The sequence below is a fragment of the Lucilia cuprina genome, chromosome 4 (genome assembly GCF_022045245.1).
Source record: "Lucilia cuprina isolate Lc7/37 chromosome 4, ASM2204524v1, whole genome shotgun sequence".
NCBI classification, from domain to species: domain Eukaryota; kingdom Metazoa; phylum Arthropoda; class Insecta; order Diptera; family Calliphoridae; genus Lucilia; species Lucilia cuprina.
Genome location: NC_060952.1, coordinates 4245134 through 4269897, shown reverse-complemented (window position 1 = coordinate 4269897; position 24764 = coordinate 4245134). Strand labels below are relative to the sequence as shown.

The 24764-nt window shown below is 31.8% G+C and overlaps 2 protein-coding genes across 2 annotated transcripts; one reads left to right on the top strand and one right to left on the bottom strand.

Moving 5' to 3' along the window:
* Positions 1-13907: 13907 nt before the first annotated feature.
* Positions 13908-15766, bottom strand: LOC111690901 (pro-corazonin). The gene is made up of 3 exons (XM_023453494.2): positions 15689-15766; positions 14541-14772; positions 13908-14456 (listed from the first exon to the last, which is right to left on the bottom strand). The coding sequence occupies exons 2-3, from the start codon at positions 14744-14746 to the stop codon at positions 14234-14236; spliced, it is 429 nt and encodes a 142-aa protein (XP_023309262.2). The 5' UTR covers positions 14747-14772; positions 15689-15766; the 3' UTR covers positions 13908-14233.
* Positions 15767-19283: 3517 nt separating this feature from the next.
* On the top strand, positions 19284-24484 carry LOC111690897 (cyclic nucleotide-gated cation channel beta-1). The gene is made up of 7 exons (XM_023453490.2): positions 19284-19404; positions 19718-19798; positions 20591-22306; positions 22372-22521; positions 22596-22680; positions 22735-22824; positions 23041-24484. The coding sequence occupies exons 2-7, from the start codon at positions 19772-19774 to the stop codon at positions 24198-24200; spliced, it is 3228 nt and encodes a 1075-aa protein (XP_023309258.2). The 5' UTR covers positions 19284-19404; positions 19718-19771; the 3' UTR covers positions 24201-24484.
* Positions 24485-24764: the final 280 nt, after the last annotated feature.

Genomic DNA, 24764 nt, shown 5'->3' with positions numbered 1-24764 from the left:
TTAATCTTTTTGTAATTAAAGTTAAAAATGTTCGTATTCGTATTTGCTTGCTTAATAAAAGAGCTTAAATGTAAAGTTATGAATAATTTAAATTTATTCAATTGCCTCGTGTTGCATGTCAAAAGAAAATGAGAAATCACTTTTTAAACTTCCCCCTTTTTGCATTTGGGCTGTTTGTGCGGCTGCGGAAAATTGAAATAAAAACTTTATATAAATGTTAACGAATTTATTTAGAATATATGGGTATGAAGTGTACAGTGTGAAGTAGAATAAAATGTGATAATAGAGATATTTCCCAGATATAATTTAAGAATTTTCTGAAATTGATTGTTATTCTAAACTGAAAATGGAAATTCTGAAATACAATAAAATTGTACTAGAACTAAAACTGAGCTAGAACTGAACTAGAACTGAACTAGAACTGAACTAAAACTGAACTAGAACTGAACTAGAACTGAACTAGAACTGAACTAGAACTGAACTAGAACTGAACTAGAACTGAACTAGAACTGAACTAGAACTGAACTAGAACTGAACTAGAACTGAACTAGAACTGAACTAGAACTGAAATAGAACTGAACTAGAACTGAACTAGAACTGAACTGAACTAGAACTGAACTAGAACTGAACTAGAACTGAACTAGAACTGAACTAGAACTGAACTAGAACTGAACTAGAACTGAACTAGAACTGAACTAGAACTGAACTAGAACTGAACTAGAACTGAACTAGAACTGAACTAGAACTGAACTAGAACTGAACTAGAACTGAACTAGAACTGAACTAGAACTGAACTAGAACTGAACTAGAACTGAACTAGAACTGAACTAGAACTGAACTAGAACTGAACTAGAACTGAACTAGAACTGAACTAGTACTGAACTAGAACTGAACTAGAACTGAACTAGAACTGAACTAGAACTGAACTAGAACTGAACTAGAACTGAACTAGAACTGAACTAGAACGGAACTAGAACTGAACTAGAACTGAACTAGAACTGAACTAGAACTGAACTAGAACTGAACTAGAACTGAACTAGAACTGAACTAGAACTGAACTAGAACTGAACTAGAACTGAACTAGAACTGAACTAGAACTGAACTAGAACTGAACTAGAACTGAACTAGAACTGAACTAGAACTGAACTAGAACTGAACTAGAACTGAACTAGAACTGAACTAGAACTGAACTAGAACTGAACTAGAACTGAACTAGAACTGAACTAGAACTGAACTAGAACTGAACTAGAACTGAACTAGAACTGAACTAGAACTGAACTAGAACTGAACTAGAACTGAACTAGAACTGAACTAGAACTGAACTAGAACTGAACTAGAACTGAACTAGAACTGAACTAGAACTGAACTAGAACTGAACTAGAACTGAACTAGAACTGAACTAGAACTGAACTAGAACTGAACTAGAACTGAACTAGAACTGAACTAGAACTGAACTAGAACTGAACTAGAACTGAACTAGAACTGAACTAGAACTGAACTAGAACTGAACTAGAACTGAACTAGAACTGAACTAGAACTGAACTAGAACTGAACTAGAACTGAACTAGAACTGAACTAGAACTGAACTAGAACTGAACTAGAACTGAACTAGAACTGAACTAGAACTGAACTGAACTGGAACTGAACTAGAACTGAACTAGAACTGAACTAGAACTGAACTAGAACTGAACTAGAACTGAACTAGAATTGCTCAAAATTTTTCTAATTGCTCTAAAAACTGAACTAGAATTGTTCTAAATTAAAATAGAATCGAACTAGACCTTAACTGAAACTGATCTAGAACTCTGTGAAACTATGATGGGGAGATATGATATGATGCAAATACAGTTCCATTTTTCCCACACTGTACCAAGTACTAAAAGTTCATTTCAAATAATATCTACAAAAAATAAACTCTTCCTTTTTTATTTATTACATTTATTTCGTTTTTTTATTGTTACAAAATTCAAAGAAAAATAAAAGGTGAGAAACCTTGAATTTTCCCAAATGAATATTAAAATAATGTAGCCATATAAAAAACACAAATTGGAACTCATGGAAATATAACCTAAACCAAACTCTAAATACAGAAAGAAAAATGTAAATAAATGAATAAAACCAATGCAAAGCAATCACTACTACCAGCAATACAAGAATCTAAACACCTCCTTCCAACCATAAACAAAAATTTTAACCAGCAAATTGAAAGACTTAAATGGGGTCTATATTTAGGAGAGAAAAAATATATTTGTGATTTTTTCCCTGGTAGTGGGTTGACAAATGTGAAACTGTAAAAATAAACGAGTATTGAAATGACTGGATATAAAATCAACCATGTTACGACATGATAAAAACAAATGTGGCAACATATATTCGTGTAACTTGCACAGGAATCTAATGTTCAGCATTACTCGTTTTTATACATTATAAAGTCCCTAAGGAATGAAATAAGGAAAACATCAGTAGGAGAAAAAAAAACATTGACATAACAAAATCATTTGAAATTGATGAACTTGTTACAACAAACACAACATACAAATGACAGTGGGTCTGTGCGAAATATAGAAACGTTTTATTGCACATCAGCCTGTTAAAATAAAATAAATGTTCCGTTTTTTACAACAAGTGGACAGCAAAAACAAGTTCCTTTTACAAACGTGTCCTTTTGCACCATACATCTACCCAACTATTCATCCCTTTAAAAAGAAACTTTTATGTTTTGAAAATTGTTACAAAATTGAATAATTGCTTTGTGATGTTTTAAACAGAACTGAACTAGAACTGAACTAGAACTGAACTGAACTGGAACTGAACTAGAACTGAACTAGAACTGAACTAGAACTGAACTAGAACTGAACTAGAACTGAACTAGAATTGCTCAAAATTTTTCTAATTGCTCTAAAAACTGAACTAGAATTGTTCTAAATTAAAATAGAATCGAACTAGACCTTAACTGAAACTGATCTAGAACTCTGTGAAACTATGATGGGGAGATATGATATGATGCAAATACAGTTCCATTTTTCCCACACTGTACCAAGTACTAAAAGTTCATTTCAAATAATATCTACAAAAAATAAACTCTTCCTTTTTTATTTATTACATTTATTTCGTTTTTTTATTGTTACAAAATTCAAAGAAAAATAAAAGGTGAGAAACCTTGAATTTTTCCCAAATGAATATTAAAATAATGTAGCCATATAAAAAACACAAATTGGAACTCATGGAAATATAACCTAAACCAAACTCTAAATACAGAAAGAAAAATGTAAATAAATGAATAAAACCAATGCAAAGCAATCACTACTACCAGCAATACAAGAATCTAAACACCTCCTTCCAACCATAAACAAAAATTTTAACCAGCAAATTGAAAGACTTAAATGGGGTCTATATTTAGGAGAGAAAAAATATATTTGTGATTTTTTCCCTGGTAGTGGGTTGACAAATGTGAAACTGTAAAAATAAACGAGTATTGAAATGACTGGATATAAAATCAACCATGTTACGACATGATAAAAACAAATGTGGCAACATATATTCGTGTAACTTGCACAGGAATCTAATGTTCAGCATTACTCGTTTTTTATACATTATAAAGTCCCTAAGGAATGAAATAAGGAAAACATCAGTAGGATAGAAAAAAACATTGACATAACAAAATCATTTGAAATTGATGAACTTGTTACAACAAACACAACATACAAATGACAGTGGGTCTGTGCGAAATATAGAAACGTTTTATTGCACATCAGCCTGTTAAAATAAAATAAATGTTCCGTTTTTTACAACAAGTGGACAGCAAAAACAAGTTCCTTTTACAAACGTGTCCTTTTGCACCATACATCTACCCAACTATTCATCCCTTTAAAAAGAAACTTTTATGTTTTGAAAATTGTTACAAAATTGAATAATTGCTTTGTGATGTTTTAAACCAGTCAGTCCACCCGTCCGTCAGTTAATTGAAGGGGTGGTAATCAAAAGGGCGTTTTTTTCATTCGCCTGTTTGTTTGTGTATTATTTGAATTTCTAACGCTTTTTTTTTTTTTTTGAGAGTTTACTTTGAGGTTACACGGGTATCATGTTGCAAATCGTTGTGACAATTGTTTTGCTCTTTTTCCATTTATTTATTTTTATTGTTTGATACTTTTGTGTATTTTATAGTAATTGTTGGTGTTGTTGTTGTTTTTGTTGTCGCTTCTGTAGTAAGTACTTGTAGTTTAAGAAGGGTGTAGTTGAAAGCAAAGTGTTGGAAGTTTATTTGTTTCAAATTGACTTTGAGTTGTTGTGTCTTTTAATGTATGATTAAAGGATTATGGAATATTTGATAAGAGTTTCAATTTACCAGAGATTAAGAGGGAATTTGAAAACATATTTCAATGATTACTTTCAAAATATAATAATCAATGTAGAATTTATTGAGTAGAAGAGGTAGTATGCAAGTTGGAGGGTTTAGTTATTACAAAGTAATTTTGAGATGTATGTAGTTCCTAAATGTAATTAAGATTGCTTTTGATTAAAGTTAATAAATTTTATATTTTCCCAGAAATAGTGGAAAGTATGAATGTGTGCACATATGTATAATGAATGTCTCTCCTTTTATGACACCTTTCCAAATTAAATTACGAACTAGAACTGAAGTAGAACTGAACTAGAACTGAACTAGAACTGAACTAGAACTGAACTAGAACAGAACTAGAACTGAACTAGAACTGAACTAGAACTGAACTAGAACTGAACTAGAACTGAACTAGAACTGAACTAGAACTGAACTGAACTAGAACTGAACTAAAACTGAACTAGAACTGAACTGCATATTTTAACCCACAACTTTTATCGCTTTCAATGCTTTAAAATAAAATTTCTCATGACATTTCACTTACTGCTGCACTTAACGATTGCAATTTGTCAGTTGAATGAAAGCTTTTTGTCAACAGGAACAACAAGTTTCATAGTAACGCACAATGAAAACTCCCTATTGACTACCTGTGAATAATTTTCGGTGCAAAAAGGTACAAACTTTATTGAAATCAATAAAGACAAACACATCCGTGTAAAGTGTGAAAAACATACATGTAAAATTTCCAATCGAAAAACTATTTTCAAAATTCATTTCATTAAAAGCCATACTGCATGCAAATGAAGCTATAAAAGCAATTTCAATTACAATTGCACTCCACTTATGATAACCAAGAGGAGTAATAACAACGACGGCAACAAATCCTGTAACAATATCAAAAAGGAGTATTCACAACAAAATAACATTAACAATGACAGAAAAAAAAGAAAAACGTTGGTCATGATGCCAACAACAAACATAAACTTTGATAATACATTCACAACATCATCTACCCATAAAACTAAGGGAGATATTCATATTTGAGATAAGAGACAACAGACTCACTGCAGCTACAGACAGACACAAGTACAAGTTTGCAAAGTACTTGTGTGAGTACATTTAATATCCTGGGAAAACATGTCACAGTATCATTGTTGTTTTTTGTTGTTGTTCTTTTGTTTGTTTGTTTTGCTTATTCATTCATATAAATTTACTCACTTTTAACATTTCACTGGTGGAACAGAACTGTATACAACTCCCATGTAATTGCATTTTAATGCAATTATCCTTTTATACATCTACATTTATATCTATTGGGCAAGAGAAATAGTTATTTATGTAATTTTTAGTGCAGAAACAAAAATATCATCCTATAATTAACATCTAATCATCCTTCAGCAGAATATGATTTTGTGAAAAGCATCTTAAAGTTCATATTGTTTAGCTTTGTAATCGCCATGTCATTTGGTATAAAACAATAACAAAGTAAGATGAAAACAGCTGTTTCACTTTTTTTATATGTGTTTACATAAAAATAAATCCCTGATCTAATGCAATCTGCTTGTTTTTTGAATCATTTCAAAAAATTAAGAGAGCCATATGACTGTCAAATTTTCCGTCCGTATTCCCTCTCAATGCATGATGGTTTCAATATATATTGCGTTTAGAAGACCCAATCCTACTCTTCTACACAAATTTTTGACAGATTATATTTACTTGCATGATCGTGTAAAGCCGGCTTAACACTCCAAATTCTTTTTGTACTTACAATTTGACACTATTTTGCATTGTTTCAAGAAGGCAACTTAAACGATATAATTTACTTTTTATCAAAATATTAGCATGAAATTAAAAGTAACTTTTCAACATTGATTCTTAATTATCTCTCTTCAATGAAATTACTTATTTCCCTGCCTAATAAATACTACATCATACAGGTTATCATTGTTATACACATGCAAAAAGACACACATATAATAGCGTACAAACAACAATCATACCCATTATTTTAGTGATATTTAACACAGGATAAAAACACTTGACAATAAACAGAAGTCAACCTCTTCAACTCGAGTCATAACAACCCACCCCACATTAACAAGCCCACTTTATATGGACTTTAACATTTATACGCATTTGTAAAATGATTTTATGATTTGCCTTTTTTCTATTCCTTCAGATACAAAACAATTCATCTCGTGCTGAGGCTGTTGAGGATGAAATTTCTTGTATTTCATTACGGTATACAAGTGCAAGTGCGTTAGAGTGTGCGTGTGTGAAATATGTTTGTAAGGTTTTTAATTTTCTTCCGTTTCTCATTGTTTTCTGTTTTATTGTTATTTTGTTTTTGGTGCCGAGATATGAAATCATATTCCCCAATTCCCTGAGCACACATTGCGTCCAGAGACTTTTATAGCCCATTGCCGACGGCTTATGATGTAAGTGCGTATGTTTTTTCGCATGCTTTCATTATCCCTAAGGATCGATTAGCTTGTTAGGAATTCAATTTGAAAACATGTTTTTGCGTTCATAATTTCTGTGTTCTGATGTCTTAAAAAAAACAGACAATTTAATTTCTTTATTTATGCCACGACGAGTATTTATCACATTTATATGTAATTGAGAAAGGAGGGTTGGTAAGGAACCTGCTTACATCTCTGAGAGACAAGTTCAATAGTGTCCTGTAGTTTAAGTGTTATAGAATGATGAGAATCTGTTTAGAATTTTACATATTTAAATATCATTGATAAATGTATTACTTTTAATAAATGTAATGAGTTTTATCAATCATATTAAAAAGTGGTTGGTTTGTTTGAGGGATGTTTGGTGCTATAGTCGTAATTAAATTATATACTGTGTGACTTAGTTAGTTAGCTTAGTTCTCCTTTTGAGAATCGTTGATAAAGTAATTAAGTAAAATCAAGGGGGAAAATTTTGAATGTTAGCCCATTTTGAGTGATTGTCAATAGCACACAGTTCCGTTATTACTGTTAACATAGTTTGTATCTGCGACCTTCGAAACAACATTAAGCTTTATCTAGATTATCATATCGATGCCAGATGGACACCGAAGTAAGACAGGTGGTTTCGCTAAACTATCTAATTTGAGGGATATCATATCGAATAATATTTTAACCGTTATTTGGAATGCTTGCAATTTAGTGAGAATACTCGGACCGCAAATTTGAATGTTCTTCTTATTCCTATGCTCCACAAGAGCACTATCTGAGACTTCTAAGAATACCCAGCAGTTCGACGGGACAGTCCCGAACTGACCACTTAACCTACCACTTGTGGTGGCCGCTATCCACCTGACTACCCAGGTGACCGACCATTTTAACATGGGCTTGTCCTACGAGAAAGTTAATCGTCACTCTACACCCTTCAAAGAGACAGTAAAGAGACGATTGCCTCCGCTCTCGATTACAAAGGGTACATTCGTGACGAATGACCCAAAACATACGAATTACGATCATCCAGGTGGTTAACTATTAGTGGAAATTACTGTCTTTTTCGTATGCATTGACTCTTTGTCGAACTGCTGGGTATTGATAAGTTTCACTACCGAAATATTGTCCATGTTTTGGGATTTAGTTCTGTGATGATTCTGATGTTCATTCAGAAGTAAACTTAGTATATTCTATAGTTTCCCTTTATAACTTGTAATAGGACTGTGGTGTTCCGGATCTGTTATCAGTTCATCAGTTTTACTCTATTAAGAATAAGGAAAGTTATAAGATCCGTTATAAAGTCAGCACAATATTAGCTCTTGATTAAAACTCGATCAGACTTCTTAAAACTATCAAAACCTGAAGTAGTATAAGACATAAGAACTATGTCTTGATGCAACAGTTTATGTGTGAATGTCCTGCTTTCAATAACTCGCAACTAGTGTCTCTTCTTCTGCTAAAGCTTTTCTTCTGCACCGACACTAGTTAAAGTAAGCAATTTATGATTTTCAAAAATTTTTAATAAAACACTATTTCTTACATAAATTCAAAATTATTTTAATAACAAAGTTTCTACTACTTAATAAAGAAAAACCCACCATATGTTTAGAACACATCAATATAAGGATTATCTACTTAAAAATTAACTACATTAAAGTATTTTTCTCACTTCATTTATAACATGTTAATGGAAACTAACAATAACCAGACATGTCCATCTATCCACACGTGGTAAAATGAATCCAGTAATAAATAAACACTTTTAAGTGACATGTCAGCACTTTTTAAAATGTTGTAGAATCAATAAACAAACAAACTTTTATATTGCTACAAATAAAAATCATTATAAAATTTCAAATTTACTATTAAAACATAACAACATTATTAACAACAAGTAAGACTTTACAAATACTTTTAAATTTAATTCAATCAACAGTAAAAACCACCACCGCCAAGTCAGCCCACCTTCATCAAATGCCATAACTCTAATGGAATGAACATCCTATAAATTTTTAAAGGTATTCAATAATTTATAAAATAATAAAAAAACAACAACAACAGTAAACATACATGTGTATATACATATGTATATAGGTATGGTCACATAAAAATTGAAAATATCTATAAAAATCATATAAATGGTGAATGGCTCTGGCTATAGTGGTGGGTTTCGTTCGTAAAAGGCCAGAGTAGGTATGAATGAATTTTTATATTTTTAAATCAATTTTCAACTTTTATTGTCATGTGTTAAATTTATATTGGCAATAAATTGAAAGTCCAATATTTGAGCATGATAGTGTATATAGTAAGACTACTTATTATATATTTGTAATGTTAAGACCAGACAGTAAGCAATGGGTATGCTTTAACATATAGTCCTATGATTTTATATGAAGAACATGATTTTATTCACTTTTATGTATAGGATGTATGTGAGTATGTACGAAAGTGTATGTAAGTGTATGTATGTTGTCCTTATTTGTTTCCAGAAAAAAGAAAGGAAGTGATTGAGAAATTTGTAATAAAAAATCAAATATATCGACTACCAGAACCATTAAATTTGTAATGAAGTGTGAAATCACTCGAACTCTGTCGTCATGATTTTGACCACTTAATGGGAACCATTTATTTATTGTGATACTTCCAACTAGATAACAAGATAATAAAGTTTTTTTCTTTTATTCGAAAGCAATTTACAGTATTTTGTTAATGTTGTTTATTGAAGTTAAAATAAAAATATATTACATTTGTTTAGAGAACACATATAAACAGGTTTTCGAAATAATATATAGGAGTTATGTATTAAAACATATATAAAATACAAATTAAAAATTGTAACAAAATGGGACCCTTTTAGTTGAAACGGTAAATTGTCTAAAGCCCACAAAAAAGGATAGCTCATAGTTCTTTATAATTTATGAATTAATGAACCGATACAGTTGGTTTTAAATAGCAAAATGTCTAAAAGATTTGAATCCCAAAGGCACCGAAGGCCCTCAGATGTAAGTTTTTATTAAATGCTCTTCAATCTTTAGTTGAAGGATTAGAGATTAAATTAATTTCCTAAAGTTGATTTGAAATACTCAGGTCGGGTTTCTTACTCATCAGTTAAACTAGGCTTAACTTGCTGTTAGATTAAACTCGGAACAAATTTAGGCGGACTTTAACCGATGATTGTGTTTTTCAGTTTTAGATTTAAGCTCAGTTAACTTTGTTAGTTTTGCCAAGTTTTCACTCAAAAACATAAACAATGAACAGCTGTTTTTTGCAAACAATACTTTAGTAAAATAGAAAATTTTGGAAAAATGTTAAATAAACATTTAAAACAATAATTAATAAAATAAAACAAATCAAATAATTCTTCCGAAATCATTGTTTTATTGTTTTTGTTAATTGTGTTTTCTCACTTATAACTTGAGTTTAATTGGCCAATTACACTCAGTTAAACTAAGATAATATGTAACTTTACTGATAACTGAAAAACACGAAATATATATTAAACTAGGTTTAACCAAAGAATAAATATTATCTTTATCAGAAAAACTCGCCCTCAATCATCTAATTTTGTTTGCTAGTTTAAGCGCCCAATAGAGGTGGTTTAAACTTGAGCCGGAAATGCAAAAAACAGCTGATGTCAAAAAAAAATAATACAATTATTATTAAAATAAACATTAAAATGTGTGATTTATCGATTAGTATAAATTGTAAGTACTTCACAATATATATTTATGTTTTAAATTTACATTTTCATAATACATTTACAATTTTCTTCTTCTTTATAAAACATGCATTATTTTGATAACAAATACCGACATTTTATGTTGTTTTATATGGCAACACTGCAAAGTTTAATCTTGTACTAAAAAACAATCAAACGGGATTAACATAAGAATCAATTTATTTTTAGATTAACTAATCTGATTATAATTATTAGTTGACATTTGATTGCCAACTCAAAAACACGCTCTTAGCATTCTAGTATCAAGTACATACTTAAGGGCACTTCACACGATCACACTTTACGTACGTAAAGTCTAATGAAAAAGTAAAATGAAATCTCATCCGTATAACGAAAAAGAGAATAAATGCCTTAGGATGTATATTTTTTGTGTTTACACGATTGGTATAAAACAATAACAAAGTAACATGGAAACAGCTGTTTCACTTTTTTGTATGTGATCTAATGCGACCAGCTTGTTTTTTAATTTAAAGATGAAGAGAGCCATACAACTGTCAAAATTTTCATCCGTATTCTCTCTCAATGTGTAATGGTTTCATTACATTTTGCGTTTAAAAGATCCCATCCGTACTCTTCTACACAAAATTTTGACAGATCATATTACTTGTGTGATCGTGTAAAGCCGGCTGTACACAATAAATACTCAAACATCCTACAAACTACCAAATTAATCAACTGAAACTCTCAAAACTGTTCGCCATTTTAAGCTTTCAAATTATCTTAAAATAAAACTGAACCACATTAGATGACAAATACATAATACCTAAGTGAAGAAGAAAACTAACAAAATTTTAATTACACTCTTGCCAAATGACATTGTTTCAAACTATTGTCTGGCAGTAAAAACTAATTTAATGGCAAACATTTTATGATTCTCATAACAGTTCATCAACCACAAAATTGTGAAAGATACACCCCAAATATTGTGGAAGAACTAAAAAAAAAACAAAATAACGAATGAAACACTAAAACATTAAAAGGATGAAAAACTAATGACAAGCATTTAGGCAGGTGTATTAAGTATGTACGTGCCTTAGTATTAAGTATTAAAGAAACAAAATTACATAAAGACATAAATACATACGTATGTACATATGTCAATAGAACTAAGATGAAAAGAAAAATAAAATTAACCTTAATCACTTTAACTTGAATTAAATATAATCAAACCGTAAATGTTTGATACAACAAAATGTAGCTTGTATCTAAAATCATCACATTATTGTTGTTTCTTTTGTGCATATGTTTGTTTCAATGAACAAATACAAACATTTGTATGTACATCATGTCAAAGACATTTATTGAACATAAACGTAATTGTTTTTGCAAAACATGTAGACGTTTATTTATAAAACAATTTAATAAATGTTATTAAGGGAAGATGTAGAATTTGAGCACATCACTTGTTTATAAGTAGAAAACATTTCATGTGTCTGTATTACAACCGTAGAAGGCAAACAAGTGATTAGAACTACTTATTACTTGGGAGCGTTGATAGCCGTCTCAATCATGATCATCCATTTAAACTGTCTTCCAGCGAGTTGGATTTGACTCCTTCGGGTATTAGATAGATGCCAACCTCATTGTTTGTTTGTCCTTTAAAGCGATTTTACTCTGCTGGTTTATTGGAATTTTACCTGTCGGGTTACCGGCATCGTAAACTGCATAGCAGAGATCGCCCCGGTGTCTTCTTATGGCAACTTTGGCGTAAGTTGGAGGCTCTCTCCCTTTTCTTAGCTTCTCCGGGAAGTTCTCTTTCTTCTTAGGTTTATTCTCACTTGTCAACTCCTCAGGAGACCTGATCCTCTTTGCCTTAGATCTTGTAAGAGAGTCTGATTTTTCTTTTGGAGTGTCGTGGGAATCATATTTTTCAACTTCCTCCTGTATGCCGCAGAAAGTCTTTTTTTAGTAATAGGTAGTTTAGCTATGCTTTCACTCACCTGTTTCACCATTTGCTCTGCCCCATCATTGTTGGGATTTGCTATAATGGCGTTGTTATTATCATCTGAGAATTCAAAATCGAAGTCCTTACCTAAGCTGAAGTAGCTTAGAGCTCTCTTCGAGTACATCCTTCTCTTTCATCATTATACTTTTGCCAATGGCATGCTATACACTTGACGCATTTTCCGCCACGGATGCACCGGTCATATTATCCTTGATGACAGATCCCATCTTGGTGTATTGTAATCCAGGGGTAGTAAGGTGCTACCAATACCTCTAGTCGGCCAGGACTATAAATTTTGTGTTTACAGTTTGCTGCCTGGCTTAGTCCTTGCATAAACTGAAAAGAGGTCTAACCAGAAAACCACATAATCTGGTACTACGGGTGGCCAGTTGCCCGCAGGACTATGTCCTGGCAGGTCAGTTGGTTAAGGTTCCGCCGGGATCCATATAGTGGCTGTGGTTAAAACCCAAATTCGAGGGAAAAGTAGGTTGCGGTTTAAGAACTGATGTAAGGTAAAGTCAATATTTCGAGATAAGTTCGGTGCTGTTGCCGAAACAACAGATACCTCACAGATGACTGATTGTGGGACTAAGCGTTGGAAATGAGTTGGTATTAATTGTATATGGTGCGGGCCTCACCCACCTGTATACTTATAATAAATGTGTCGTATGTTTTTCGCGGATAAATGGGATGTGTGCTGGGTTGTCTGATGAATATTCCATTGAATATTCTTTCCTTGTTTAAAAATGTTCAGAGTAAACTCAGAATTACTACAGTGTGTCCTGTAAGTAAGAACAAAGTCTCGGCTTATTTAATGGATTCGAACTTCGGTCTACCGGTACGTCTCTAGGTGCTGTTGCAAAATCAACAGAGACCATCCCATCTACGTGGTTGTAAACGGAAGTGATGTTTTATATCTCGGAAGTTAAGCAAATGGTCAGAGATTAGATAGCTTATATATGGACCGACTCAATCCATGTTCAAAAATTGCAACCTGCGTGTAAGATACACAAAGGGGCAGTGATGAGTTCTTTATATTTTACTAACCCATTGGTTAAAGAAGTACCACCATGAGATAGGGCAACACTCCAGGTACTCACGTAAAGCACTTCAACTTCATTTCCTCCACGGAGGCTATGATATCAACCTCCGTAGTAGTAGTATTTTGCTCAATATTGCAGGGTGGCGACAACTCGTAACTTGCGAGTAGATCAACACTTGCCGCCGGTAATCAATGTGAATATTAAGATAATATATTGACTGACTAGCAGTAGGGAAGGTGGCATAGTATCTTTAAATTTGCCCATAATTTTTATGCATTTACATTTTTTAAAACACAATCTTCTCGATTTTAAAGTTTTGAGCATAGTGGAGATTTGAAGAATTTATTAAAAAAATGAAATATTTCTCTTTAATTATTTGTAGTTAATTACATTTATTTATTGAGTTAAATTCGTATAAGTAAAAGTTATTTACAAAAGTTTTTTTTTATATATTTACAAACCAGCCAAAAATATTTTTTGTAAATTTCTATAAATTTTTTAATTTAATTTTTTTTTAATTTTTTTGTAGCTTTTAATTTTTTGCTAATATTTTGTTTGTTTTTTTACATAGTATGTGTGTATGTATAACAATCATAATAAAGTTCTTTCGTTTGAAATCCTAATATAAACATTATCCTTTTCACCAGTAGCATCATAATCGTCATCATTGTTCTCGTAAACATGTTGGTTAAAGTAGAAAGAGTTTGAAAATATTTTTTAATGTTTCGCATAATCATTTGTATCGATTATTGTGCCAGCGGCACCAAGTTCTTCAAACAATTCATTTGATTGATGATTCCTGCCATATGGAATGTTGTTCATGTTGTTGTTGCTATTGCTACTTTGACTAGATGATGGGGCGGCGGGATTTAACGCCAATGCAGCAGTTGTGTGTAAAAGTAAAGGATTTCTTACGAAACGTTGGAGTTGTGATAGACATCTTAAAATAAAAAGCAATTAATAAATAGATTATTAATGAATTGTGTGTAAAAAATAAGTATTTTTTTGTTCATTTCTAATTTACCTTTCCAATCTTCTTTCATTGGCTTCCTGTACTTCAAACAATTCGGACATGCCATCATCTTCTTTGTTGTGCAAGAGATTATTTAATGTTGTAGCCACACCAGCCCGTTTGCCATTAGTCCAGCCTCTGGAATATTGAAATGTTTGACCCATACATGCCATGGAGAACAAGAAAATTAACAAAGGCAAAATCACAATACGCAACATGTTGGTTGTAGGGTTTCACTTTCAAGCTACAATGAAATATCAAAGAGTACATTTTAAACGGAAATTTACAACTATTAAAATATATTAAAGATATATTTTTGCACAGAAAAACGTTTAATCTTTAAATGAGAAAAAAAAAACAATTGCACCAATTCTAAGTTCACAAACAAGCAGAAAAGTATAGTCGGGCATGGCCGACCATGTCCTTTAATCAACTCAAAAAATGATTCTGAATTGGGTATAGGACCAATATATTTGTTTGTTACAAACATCAGCACAAACGTATAATATATACACTTCCCACTATAGTGGTGTAGGGTAAAAAAAGGAAATTTTTGCTGAGACAGTAAAATTTCCAATGACGCTATTATGAATACAAAATCATAAACTAGGGGAATTATTATTAATTTGGTATGGCATCTTTATGCTAGATGGTTTGTGTCTAAGATATTTCCCAGTAGTAAAGTTTAAAACCAATAAAGTGGGATTTTTGTTTGGGCAAACGGAAATCATACAATAAATAAAAAAATAGTTCGGGTGCATAATCTACTGGGTTTCAAAAAAAATTAGAATGTACTGAACAAGAACTGAATTGAACTTGAAATGAACTAGAACTAGAACTGAACTAGAACTGAACTAGAACTGAACTAGAACTGAACTAGAACTGAACTAGAACTGAACTAGAACTGAACTAGAACTGAACTAGAACTGAACTAGAACTGAACTAGAACTGAACTAGAACTGAACTAGAACTGAACTAGAACTGAACTAGAACTGAACTAGAACTGAACTAGAACTGAACTAGAACTGAACTAGAACTGAACTAGAACTGTACTAGAACTGAACTAGAACTGAAAATTTATATTCAAACGCTTAGTTCTGCAACTTTAGCTGATAAAATTGTTGCTATTTTATTTTTAAATTCACTTTATAAGCACTTACACTAAATAAGTTTCTTTTAAATTTGTTTTCAAACTATTTTTGAGTTCCTTGTTTGTATTTAGAATACGAGATGTGAAATAAAACTGAATACTGTTCGAAGATTTGTCTGTGGCTTTTATAGTTGTCCTGTTGAAAGGACCATATATAAGATAAATCCACATAAAAAAGAACAGCTTCTAAAAGCAATTATGTTTAGGCAAAAAAAAGAACTAAATAAATACACAGAGAGAAATTTGTTGTAAAAAATACATTAATAAAGTTTTGAAACATATATTAAACTAAATTATAAAAATATGTATGTTTTAGCTGATTAGTAAGTCTCAAAACTTAAACAAAAGTTAAACTAAATTGTTAGCCCCGTTAACTCCACCTACGGTTATCGTTAAAACCGAAAGTTATTCTGTCGATTAAAACATTTTTTGTATGAAAACTGTCAAGTTGACCCTAAGATAGAAAATAACCAGACATTGTGTAATGATTTAACTGTAGTTTAAATTTCAGAAAAAGCTACTAAAGTAACAGTTATAAATGTATTTATTCAATGATTTAATTTTAATTTTAAAAACAGGAGAAATGTTTTATTATTTTTCGCTTTAAAATTCCATTACAAAATTTTCTCTGTGTTATGTATTTTCAACCCTTTCTCTCTTCTACAAGTAGATTAAATGTTATTAGCTGGCAATTGTTTTAGCAACTTTACCGAAAAGTAATATTTAAATGTGTGTTCAAAAAACTTCTTTCAACAAGTGAATAAATAATAAGTAGTATGTCTTCCAACCTACTCATATGGCATGTGCGCGTTTGAATGAACAAATTGAATGCATTTGTTGATTAAAAAAAATTATCACTTCTACTAGTACGAAGGGGTTAGAAACTAAAGGCAACACTTTTTCACATTCAAATTAACAACCTTTCTTTTTTCAATATTTTTTGGCCTTTTGACGCCTTAGCCAATTTGCCCTTAAGTAATTGTAGATTAACATGTAAAGAAAGTGTGTAGAAAGTAAGGATTTGTGTTAAGGAATGTTGACTTGAACAGTAAAACCTATTTTATAAACATTTTCGAATTGTCTATTCTTTTACAACCAATACTTTCAGATTTATAAAAAAAAATCTAAATATTGAGCGTCATTTATCATATATTTTCTTAAACATTCATCATAAAATTTAATACTTAACTGATTCAAATTATCGAGATCCTACTGTTTATTCATCTAAGAGTAAATTTATTTATTATCGCAATTGTTTTCGATTTTTTGTGTGGTTTTACGAGTGGTTATTGGGTTTTAAGTGCTAGTCAGTTAGATTAAAAGTAGCTGTAAGATCTGGATGTTTGATTCATTTCTTTTGCTAAAAATAGAAATTGTACTTTAAGATATAAGGATAATAATAAATAAGACATTATTAGATTTTATAAATTTAGAGAATTGTATAATAGAAAATTCTTTAGTTGGTTATAAAGGTCTAATGTTTTGTGCTGATCAGCATGGTTCACTGAACGATTTCCACGATAATCTATTTTGGAATAAGAACTGGTAAAAAGTATTTCCCTTTTCAAGGTCCACAGATTGTTTTGTACAACCTCTATTGATTTGCACAATATCTGCTGCAGACCTAGAAGTAAAGATAGATAACACATCGTATCTATTGGTTAGAAATTAGAGGACCCATCTTTTTTGTTAACAGACTTTCCCCGTTTTAATAAAGATATTAATCGCTTATTTTAGGTTCATTAAGGTGCTCTAAAAAGGTGTTACGAAAGCCAGTATATTAAAGATATACAGAATTAAAGACAAATAAGACAAAGGCAAATTTCTTTACATTTTGTTTTAAATTAATTTATCAAATTCACAATCGATGTCGTATTGTTGTATGTCATAAAAACTTTTCAAATTAAATGTTTTAAAACAAAAACAAATCAATAAATATGGTCCGATACTGATAAAATTTAATGAATAGATAAAAGAGATTTTTTAGTGAATTTTGGACAGTCAAGTCATTTTTTGAAGTGGGCTTTGTTTTGGGATCTAGGTTTAAATGAGGCCCGATATTTATGAAATTTGGCAAGATTATCAAGGCTTATAATGGGCAGATTTGAACCACTTTCAATAGGCTTCGTCAAAAAAAAGCATCTTGCTCACTTTACTTGCCTTAACAGCTTCACATTCCCATTCTATTAGGGTTCTATAGTCGACTTTTCGACTATAGTCGACTTTTCGACTTTTTGCATTTTATGAAAAGTCGACTTTTCAACTTTTTTCATTCTATTAAAAGTCGATTTTTCGACTTTTAATATTTTATAAATAGTCGACTTTTCGACTTTTTTTGACTTTTTCCGACTTTTCGACTTTTTCCGACCAGAGTTAAAAATTTATAATGTTGCCATTTAACATTATATTATTATTTATTATTAATAAAAAAATTTATTTATATTTTTCTATTTGTTGCAATTTTTTGAGTTTTTTCGACTTCTTTCTATTTTCGACTTTTTTCGACTATTTCCGACTATTTTCGACTTTTTTAGACTTCTTTCGACTTTTCGACTTTTTTCGACTCTTTCCGACTTTTCGACTTTTATTTACAAAGTCGACTTTTCGACTTTTTTCATAGACGATAGTCGAGTTATCGACTTTTTTGGAACAAAATAGACGACTTCGACTTTTCGACTTTTTTCGACAAAAAGTCTATTGTTCGATTATTCGAAAGTCGATTTATAGAACCCTACATTCTATACGTTAATTATAATTGCGCTGTGTGTAGTTTTCTTGTACTTTCCTAAACAAACATTCGAATTTCTTATGAAATTTTCAGAGATTGTCTCGGATTTTTTATCATATCTCCGTTATTTATGAAATTATTGATGATTAAGAAATTGAGAAATTGATTAAGAGATAAAGAAATTGAATTTTAAGGGGAATACATCCCTGACCTGCTTGTTCTTTGAATCATTTCAAAAAATGAAGAGAGTCATACGACTGTCATATTTTCCATCCGTATTCTCTCTCAATGTGTGATGGTTTTATTAGACTTGGTTCACACTAGGAAACTTTTTTTTGAAACTTTTTATTTTTGTGTGTGAGAGAAAGAGAAAGAAATATGAACCATCTCTTTCTCTCACACACAAAATTAAAAGTTTCTCATCAAAAGTTTCCCAGTGTGAACCAGGTCTTTCATATTGTGTTTACACGATACCATTCGTACTCTTCTACACAAAATTTTGACAGATCATATTACTTGTGTGATCGTGTAAAGCCGGCTTAACCAACATGCAGACATCGACTACGATATCTATACGGATGCAGATTTCATATTAGCTTATTATTACAACTTTAATTAAAAGCGTAATTTCTTAAGTTCTGAGATCTTTCTACTACAATTGAATACCCCTAATAACAACCTCAACAATTACTTACATTCCACGCTAGAAACAATTCAATAAAAATTCAATAAGTTGTTATGTTTAGAAACAAACGAGCAAAACAAAACATTAGAAATGCAGTTAATGACATGCGCAATTAAGCGATTTTCCTTTTAAAGAAAATTAAGAGAAAATCGTTTTGACAAAAATAGGAAAGAAAACAAACAAACGCAAATTGTCGGTGGCAAATAAAGTTATTTGACGGTAAAACTTACAACTGATAAGAGGCAGCCAGAAGTGACTAAAACAAAGGAATAAAGTTAAATTACATATAACATCTAAAACAAAAATATCAATGGTAAATAAAATATTACTTTAAAATTATTTGAATTACATTTGATATAAATAAATTATTTTGCTTTAAAATTAAACAGTATTTGTTGCGAATTAAATTTATTGACAAGAAGCAAAAAAAAACAAAAAAATAATTGTCGCTTACATTGGAAAAATCAATAACTTACCATATGTTGGTTTGATTGTGCGTTTGTTTTCAATAATAATAATTGTATCTTGTTGACCGTCTGGTCACAAATTTATTAAATATAATTTGCACAAAAAAACTTGTTTTTATAAATTTTAACATTTTATTAATGTTTTTCATTTAATTTTAGTGTTTTTAATTAAATGTAAACAATTTTAACATCGGCAGCTGGTTTTATGATAAAATGGAAAATATGGGTCGTTTACGTAGGGTAAGTTTTTGCTTCAATTTTATTTAATTTCCGCTTTTTATTTGACCTTTTACCTTGAAACTATGTTTAAGCTAAAAACTTTTTATTTCAAAAAAAGAACAAAATAATAAATTAAGAAAATTTATTGAGTTCATATTAGTGAAATTTTTTTATTAATATTCTGATGAGTACAGACAACAAAATGCAAGTGTTGGGAGTTGTTACCCAGTGAGCATTTCATTTCAAATTTTTGTTGCGTTTTTTTATACTAAATATTTAAAAGAAATAAAAAAATGTAGGTAACCCTTAGCCAAACAATTCAGTTCATTGACCTCATGCTGTTGGAATTAAAATCCTTCAACAATTTGGCCATAGGATTTAATATTCCTTCTCTATCTTATATGTAGTTTTTTTTTTGTTTGCTAAACATTTATTCCAAAATTAAGAATCTAAATGTGTTTCATCGAAATCATATTGATTTATTCACTGGGTTTCTTACTCATTCTCTCCCCCAACTACTTACTGGCAGTCAAAACATTTAAAGTAATTGAAATTCCAAACACGATTGGCCCATTGTCAACAGACAAGTTTAAAAACTAACTAAACATTATAACACCGCTGACCACTTCTAGCTCTCCACCACCATTAACTAATCAGACCGTACACTCTCCGCATTTACACACACTTTGTGCTAAACATTTATTTCAAGCTATTTTGTTTAGTTTATTGCTAAAACTCATAGCTAACGGATCTTTTAATTCGAAAAGTTAATAAATTTTAATCGAAATTTTTCTTATTAAATATTTTCTTTAGCCGGCCACAGCTGGTGGTAATGAAACACAACTATTGCTAAAATCATCACCGAATATATTGGAAAATTTTCCCTACGAAGATTTTAAATCGAAATTAGATCGCACACAACCGAAACGTATGACCTCACCGCCCATACGCAACCATCAAATGCGACGTTCGAAGTCACCGTTATTCTGTGATACTTTAGAGCGTCATGCCTTTATGCAGAATGTTATCAACACAAAACCCTTTCACAACTATGAGGCTCGCTATTCATCGCCCAGCCAAAAGGAGGCCACCGTTAGGAAAAGTTTAGAGGAAATTTCCAAAGATATAAAGGAAATAGAAGATTTTCTAACGGCCACGGAAAATGTGTTGCGTGAAGAGAAGGAACTAGATAAAGCAGAAATGAAAAAGAAACGCTCCAAAGTTGAGGGTAGTCCGAATAAGGAGAATAAGTCTCCTTCTCCTAAAAGCATGTCACGCAAGAATTCTGCCAAAAGCATTAACTATAAAATCAATTCTTTCCGCAATCGCAAAAAGAAACCAGGCTCTCCCAGATTCATTAATTCACGTTTGTATTTTCGTAATGGCCGCATAGGTTGTTTGGAGGCAGAAAATGCTGCCTCAAATGTGGAAAGTACTCATGCTTTGGTTAAACATATTTTAAAATATGAAAATGAGAAACCTCTAGTAAGTCCAGAAAGTGTGAGAAGGGTTTTAAGCGCTGCTGCACCATCACCACCTCCATTGGCAGAGGTTAGGCCTAGAAGGGTTTCAACTGCTAGCACAGCACCCTGTACTTTACCGGGTCAAATTATCGAAGATTTGAAACGACAAGATGAGGAATCATTTGAAATGCAACCCTCACAAGACGTTATTACCAAAGCTACGGGAAAGGTATTACTAGACTTAGAAGATTCTGGTGTGCAAAACTCTCCGCAAACCGAAAGTTTTGGTTCTAGTAATCAACCCTTGGTAGATGAGGATGAACAAGATGTACAGATCTGTTACGATGAAATGCCCGAAATACCCAATGAAGAACAAAATATGGGAGCACTTATGGATAGTGAGGTAGATCGTGTGGATGCTGATGCGCCTGTTAATGTAAGCATTAATCGTTTGTCTAGTGCCGGTAGTTTAGATTCGCAGGATGAGCAGTTTTTAAGAGATCAAGTTAGACATTTGGTAAGACGTTTTACAGCTAGAGCCAATAAAATGAAAACACGTTTAGAAATGCCGCCCACACCCAGCAGTAGTGCTTCTTCACCCTCACCGCCACCACCACCTTTAAATAACAAACGCAATTTAATCAACCGTAATGTCCAGTCACCAGGCAAAAGATCTGCTATAATAACTCCCCAACAATCCCCCAATAAAAAACCTTTATTTGTGGCTGATACACCTCGTTCCAATGTTTGGCTTTGTTCTAGTCTCTGCAGCAGCAATGACAATCAAAAGACCTTAGATCCTCAGGGTAAAATGTATATATCCTGGTTGTGTGTGGTCTCCATATCGTTTCTCTATAATGCCTGGGTTATACCCTTGAGATCAACATTTCCCTTTCAAACACCCGAAAATACAAATATGTGGTTGATAATGGATTTCTGTGCTGATATAGTATATCTTGTGGATGTGGTGTTTTTCAAACATCGTATAATGTATTTGTTTGAGGGTTTTTGGGTCAAGGATAAAAATCTCACTCGGAAAAATTATATGCGAAAGCTGCAGTTCAAGGTAAGTTTGGATAAAAGAAAATTTTATTGAAAAATAATTATAATAATGTTTAATTTATAACGCAGTTGGATCTTTTATCATTGCTGCCCTTGGAGTTGTTATATTTCAAATATGGCACTAAGGCCGTATATTTAAGATTTCCTCGCTTCCTAAAGATACAAAGTTTTTGGGAATTTTTTAAACTTTTGGATCGTGTTATATCTTCACCACATATTGTAAGTTATTGTATGAAAACATTGACGTTTATGAGGTATTGGTATTAAAGATTTGTTATCTGTTTTAATCGCAGGTTCGTATCGCAAAAACTCTACTTTATATGCTGTACATGATTCATTTGACTGCAACACTATATTACGCTTATAGTGATTATCAAGGTTCGTTGTTTAAACTTTTTTACTGAGTAACTTTTTTAACTGTTTTAGTTTCAGGTCTGGGCGTAAATCGTTGGGTTTTTAGCGGCAAAGGACATCCCTATGTCAGATGTTTTGCATTTGCTACAAAAACGGCAACGTCTATAGGTAAGTAGAAAATCCAGCACCAGATCCAATTATAACTTTTATGGTTTTCTGTTAAAAAATCAATTTGTCTTCTAAAATAGATTCAAATAGATTTCAAATTATATTCCTATACTATCGATCAATTGCCTTCTAAAAATTGACATGTATGATGTTAATTAGTCTGACATGATCAACTACTTATTTCCAAAAATAAATCCATCTCTTATTTTATTCCAGGTAAGAATCCCAAACCGGAACGAGAAGGAGAATATGTTTTCATGACCGCTGCCTGGTTAATGGGCGTTTTCGTATTCGCCTTATTGATCGGTCAAATACGTGACATTATATCCACGGCCACTAGAACTAAAAATGAATACCGGCAACTAGAAGATGAGACCTTAGAATACATGAGACGTTTAAATCTTCCCCAAGATGTGCAGAAGCGAGTAAAAATGTGGTTTAAATTTACCTGGGATCAGCAGCGTACCTTAGACGAATCAAATATATTAGACTCTTTGCCGATTAATCTTAAAACTGATATAGCCATATCGGTACACATACAAACCCTGTCAAAAGTGCAACTATTTGCCGATTGTGAAGAAGCTTTACTCAGAGATTTGGTATTAAAATTGAGAGCTGTTACCTTTCTACCCGGTGACTATGTGTGTCGTAAAGGTGAGGTGGGTCGTGAGATGTATATTATAAAATTAGGACAAGTTCAAGTAATGGGAGGACCGAACAGTGATACTGTCTTAGCTACTCTCTCGGAGGGTTCAGTATTTGGTGAAATCAGTTTGTTGGGTATAAATGGTGCCGATCGGCGAACTGCAGATGTACGTTCCAAGGGTTATGCTAATCTGTTTGTCTTGTCAAAAAGTGATCTTAATGAAGTCATCGCCTACTATCCTAATGCACAGGCTATATTGAAGAAGCGAGCACGAGCTTTAATGCGCAAAAATGCCGCCCGTGAAAAAGAAGAAAGAGCCCGTAGTTCCGAACAAGCAGATGTGGTTATTGGTAATCCTAAGACCCCTGAAAATCCTCCCAAACTTTTACAAACTGTTATACAAGCTTTACCCTATGAATCACCTGCTGTAATGCTTATAACACGTGGCTCAAAACGTATGCGCAAAAAGCGTCACTCTATGAAAATGGAAACTATAGAAGATCGTGAAGTGGAGGAAATAAATGAGGGTCTTCATCTTAAAGCCAGAGATAGTTTTATGTTACATCGTGACTCAAAAGCCTATTCACCCGATTTGCTGTCATCGATACAACGCGAGTTGGAGAATAAAAATCAATTTATAAATTTAACCGATTCAGAAAAAGCTTTGATTATTTCCACATCCAGTACAGATTCCGTAACAGTTGAAGATATTGAAGAATATGGAAAGTAAAATCAATGGATATGGACTTGGAGTACTTATTTTTGTGAATAAAAATTAAAATTCTGGATTTCTAGATTAAGTGAAGATTCTGCCTATTATCATGTTATTTTATTTGTTAAAAAGATTATGTTGCCAGTTTTATGATTAATTGTATGTGTCAATTTTAAAGACTTCATCTAGAAGGATGAAAATTATTTTAGGTTATAATTAACTAAATATATTTTTGATGTAATATTTTATGCATAAAAATTTTCGAAAATAGTTCGAAAAATAAATGTGCTTTTGTTGTAAAAAATAAATCTGGAATTCTTATTTCTAGAGCATTCATTGGGGTTGAACCGAAGTCGGGCTTTATGACTTCGTTAGTTAGCCAGTAGTTTACTTATAACGAAAACCTCTTAACATGTAGGCTAGTAAACTCTTTGCTGATGTTTGTAACGCACAATAATATTGGTCCTATACCCAATCGGCTCAGAATCATTTTCTTAATAGATTTAACTAACGTTAACCTAACGTCCGTCCTGTAAACCTGTAATCAAACTGCAGGTCGCAATTTTGAAGATAATTCAATGA

Coding starts and splice junctions, on each gene's coding strand:
- LOC111690901 (XM_023453494.2), bottom strand. CDS start 14,746: ATGTTGCGTATTGTGATTTTGCCTTTGTTAATTTTCTTGTTCTCCATG. Junction 14,457..14,540: donor AATGAAAGAAGATTGGAAAG/GTAAATTAGAAA, acceptor TTTTATTTTAAG/ATGTCTATCACAACTCCAAC.
- LOC111690897 (XM_023453490.2), top strand. CDS start 19,772: ATGGAAAATATGGGTCGTTTACGTAGG. Junction 19,799..20,590: donor ATATGGGTCGTTTACGTAGG/GTAAGTTTTTGC, acceptor TATTTTCTTTAG/CCGGCCACAGCTGGTGGTAA. Junction 22,681..22,734: donor CGCTTATAGTGATTATCAAG/GTTCGTTGTTTA, acceptor TTTTAGTTTCAG/GTCTGGGCGTAAATCGTTGG.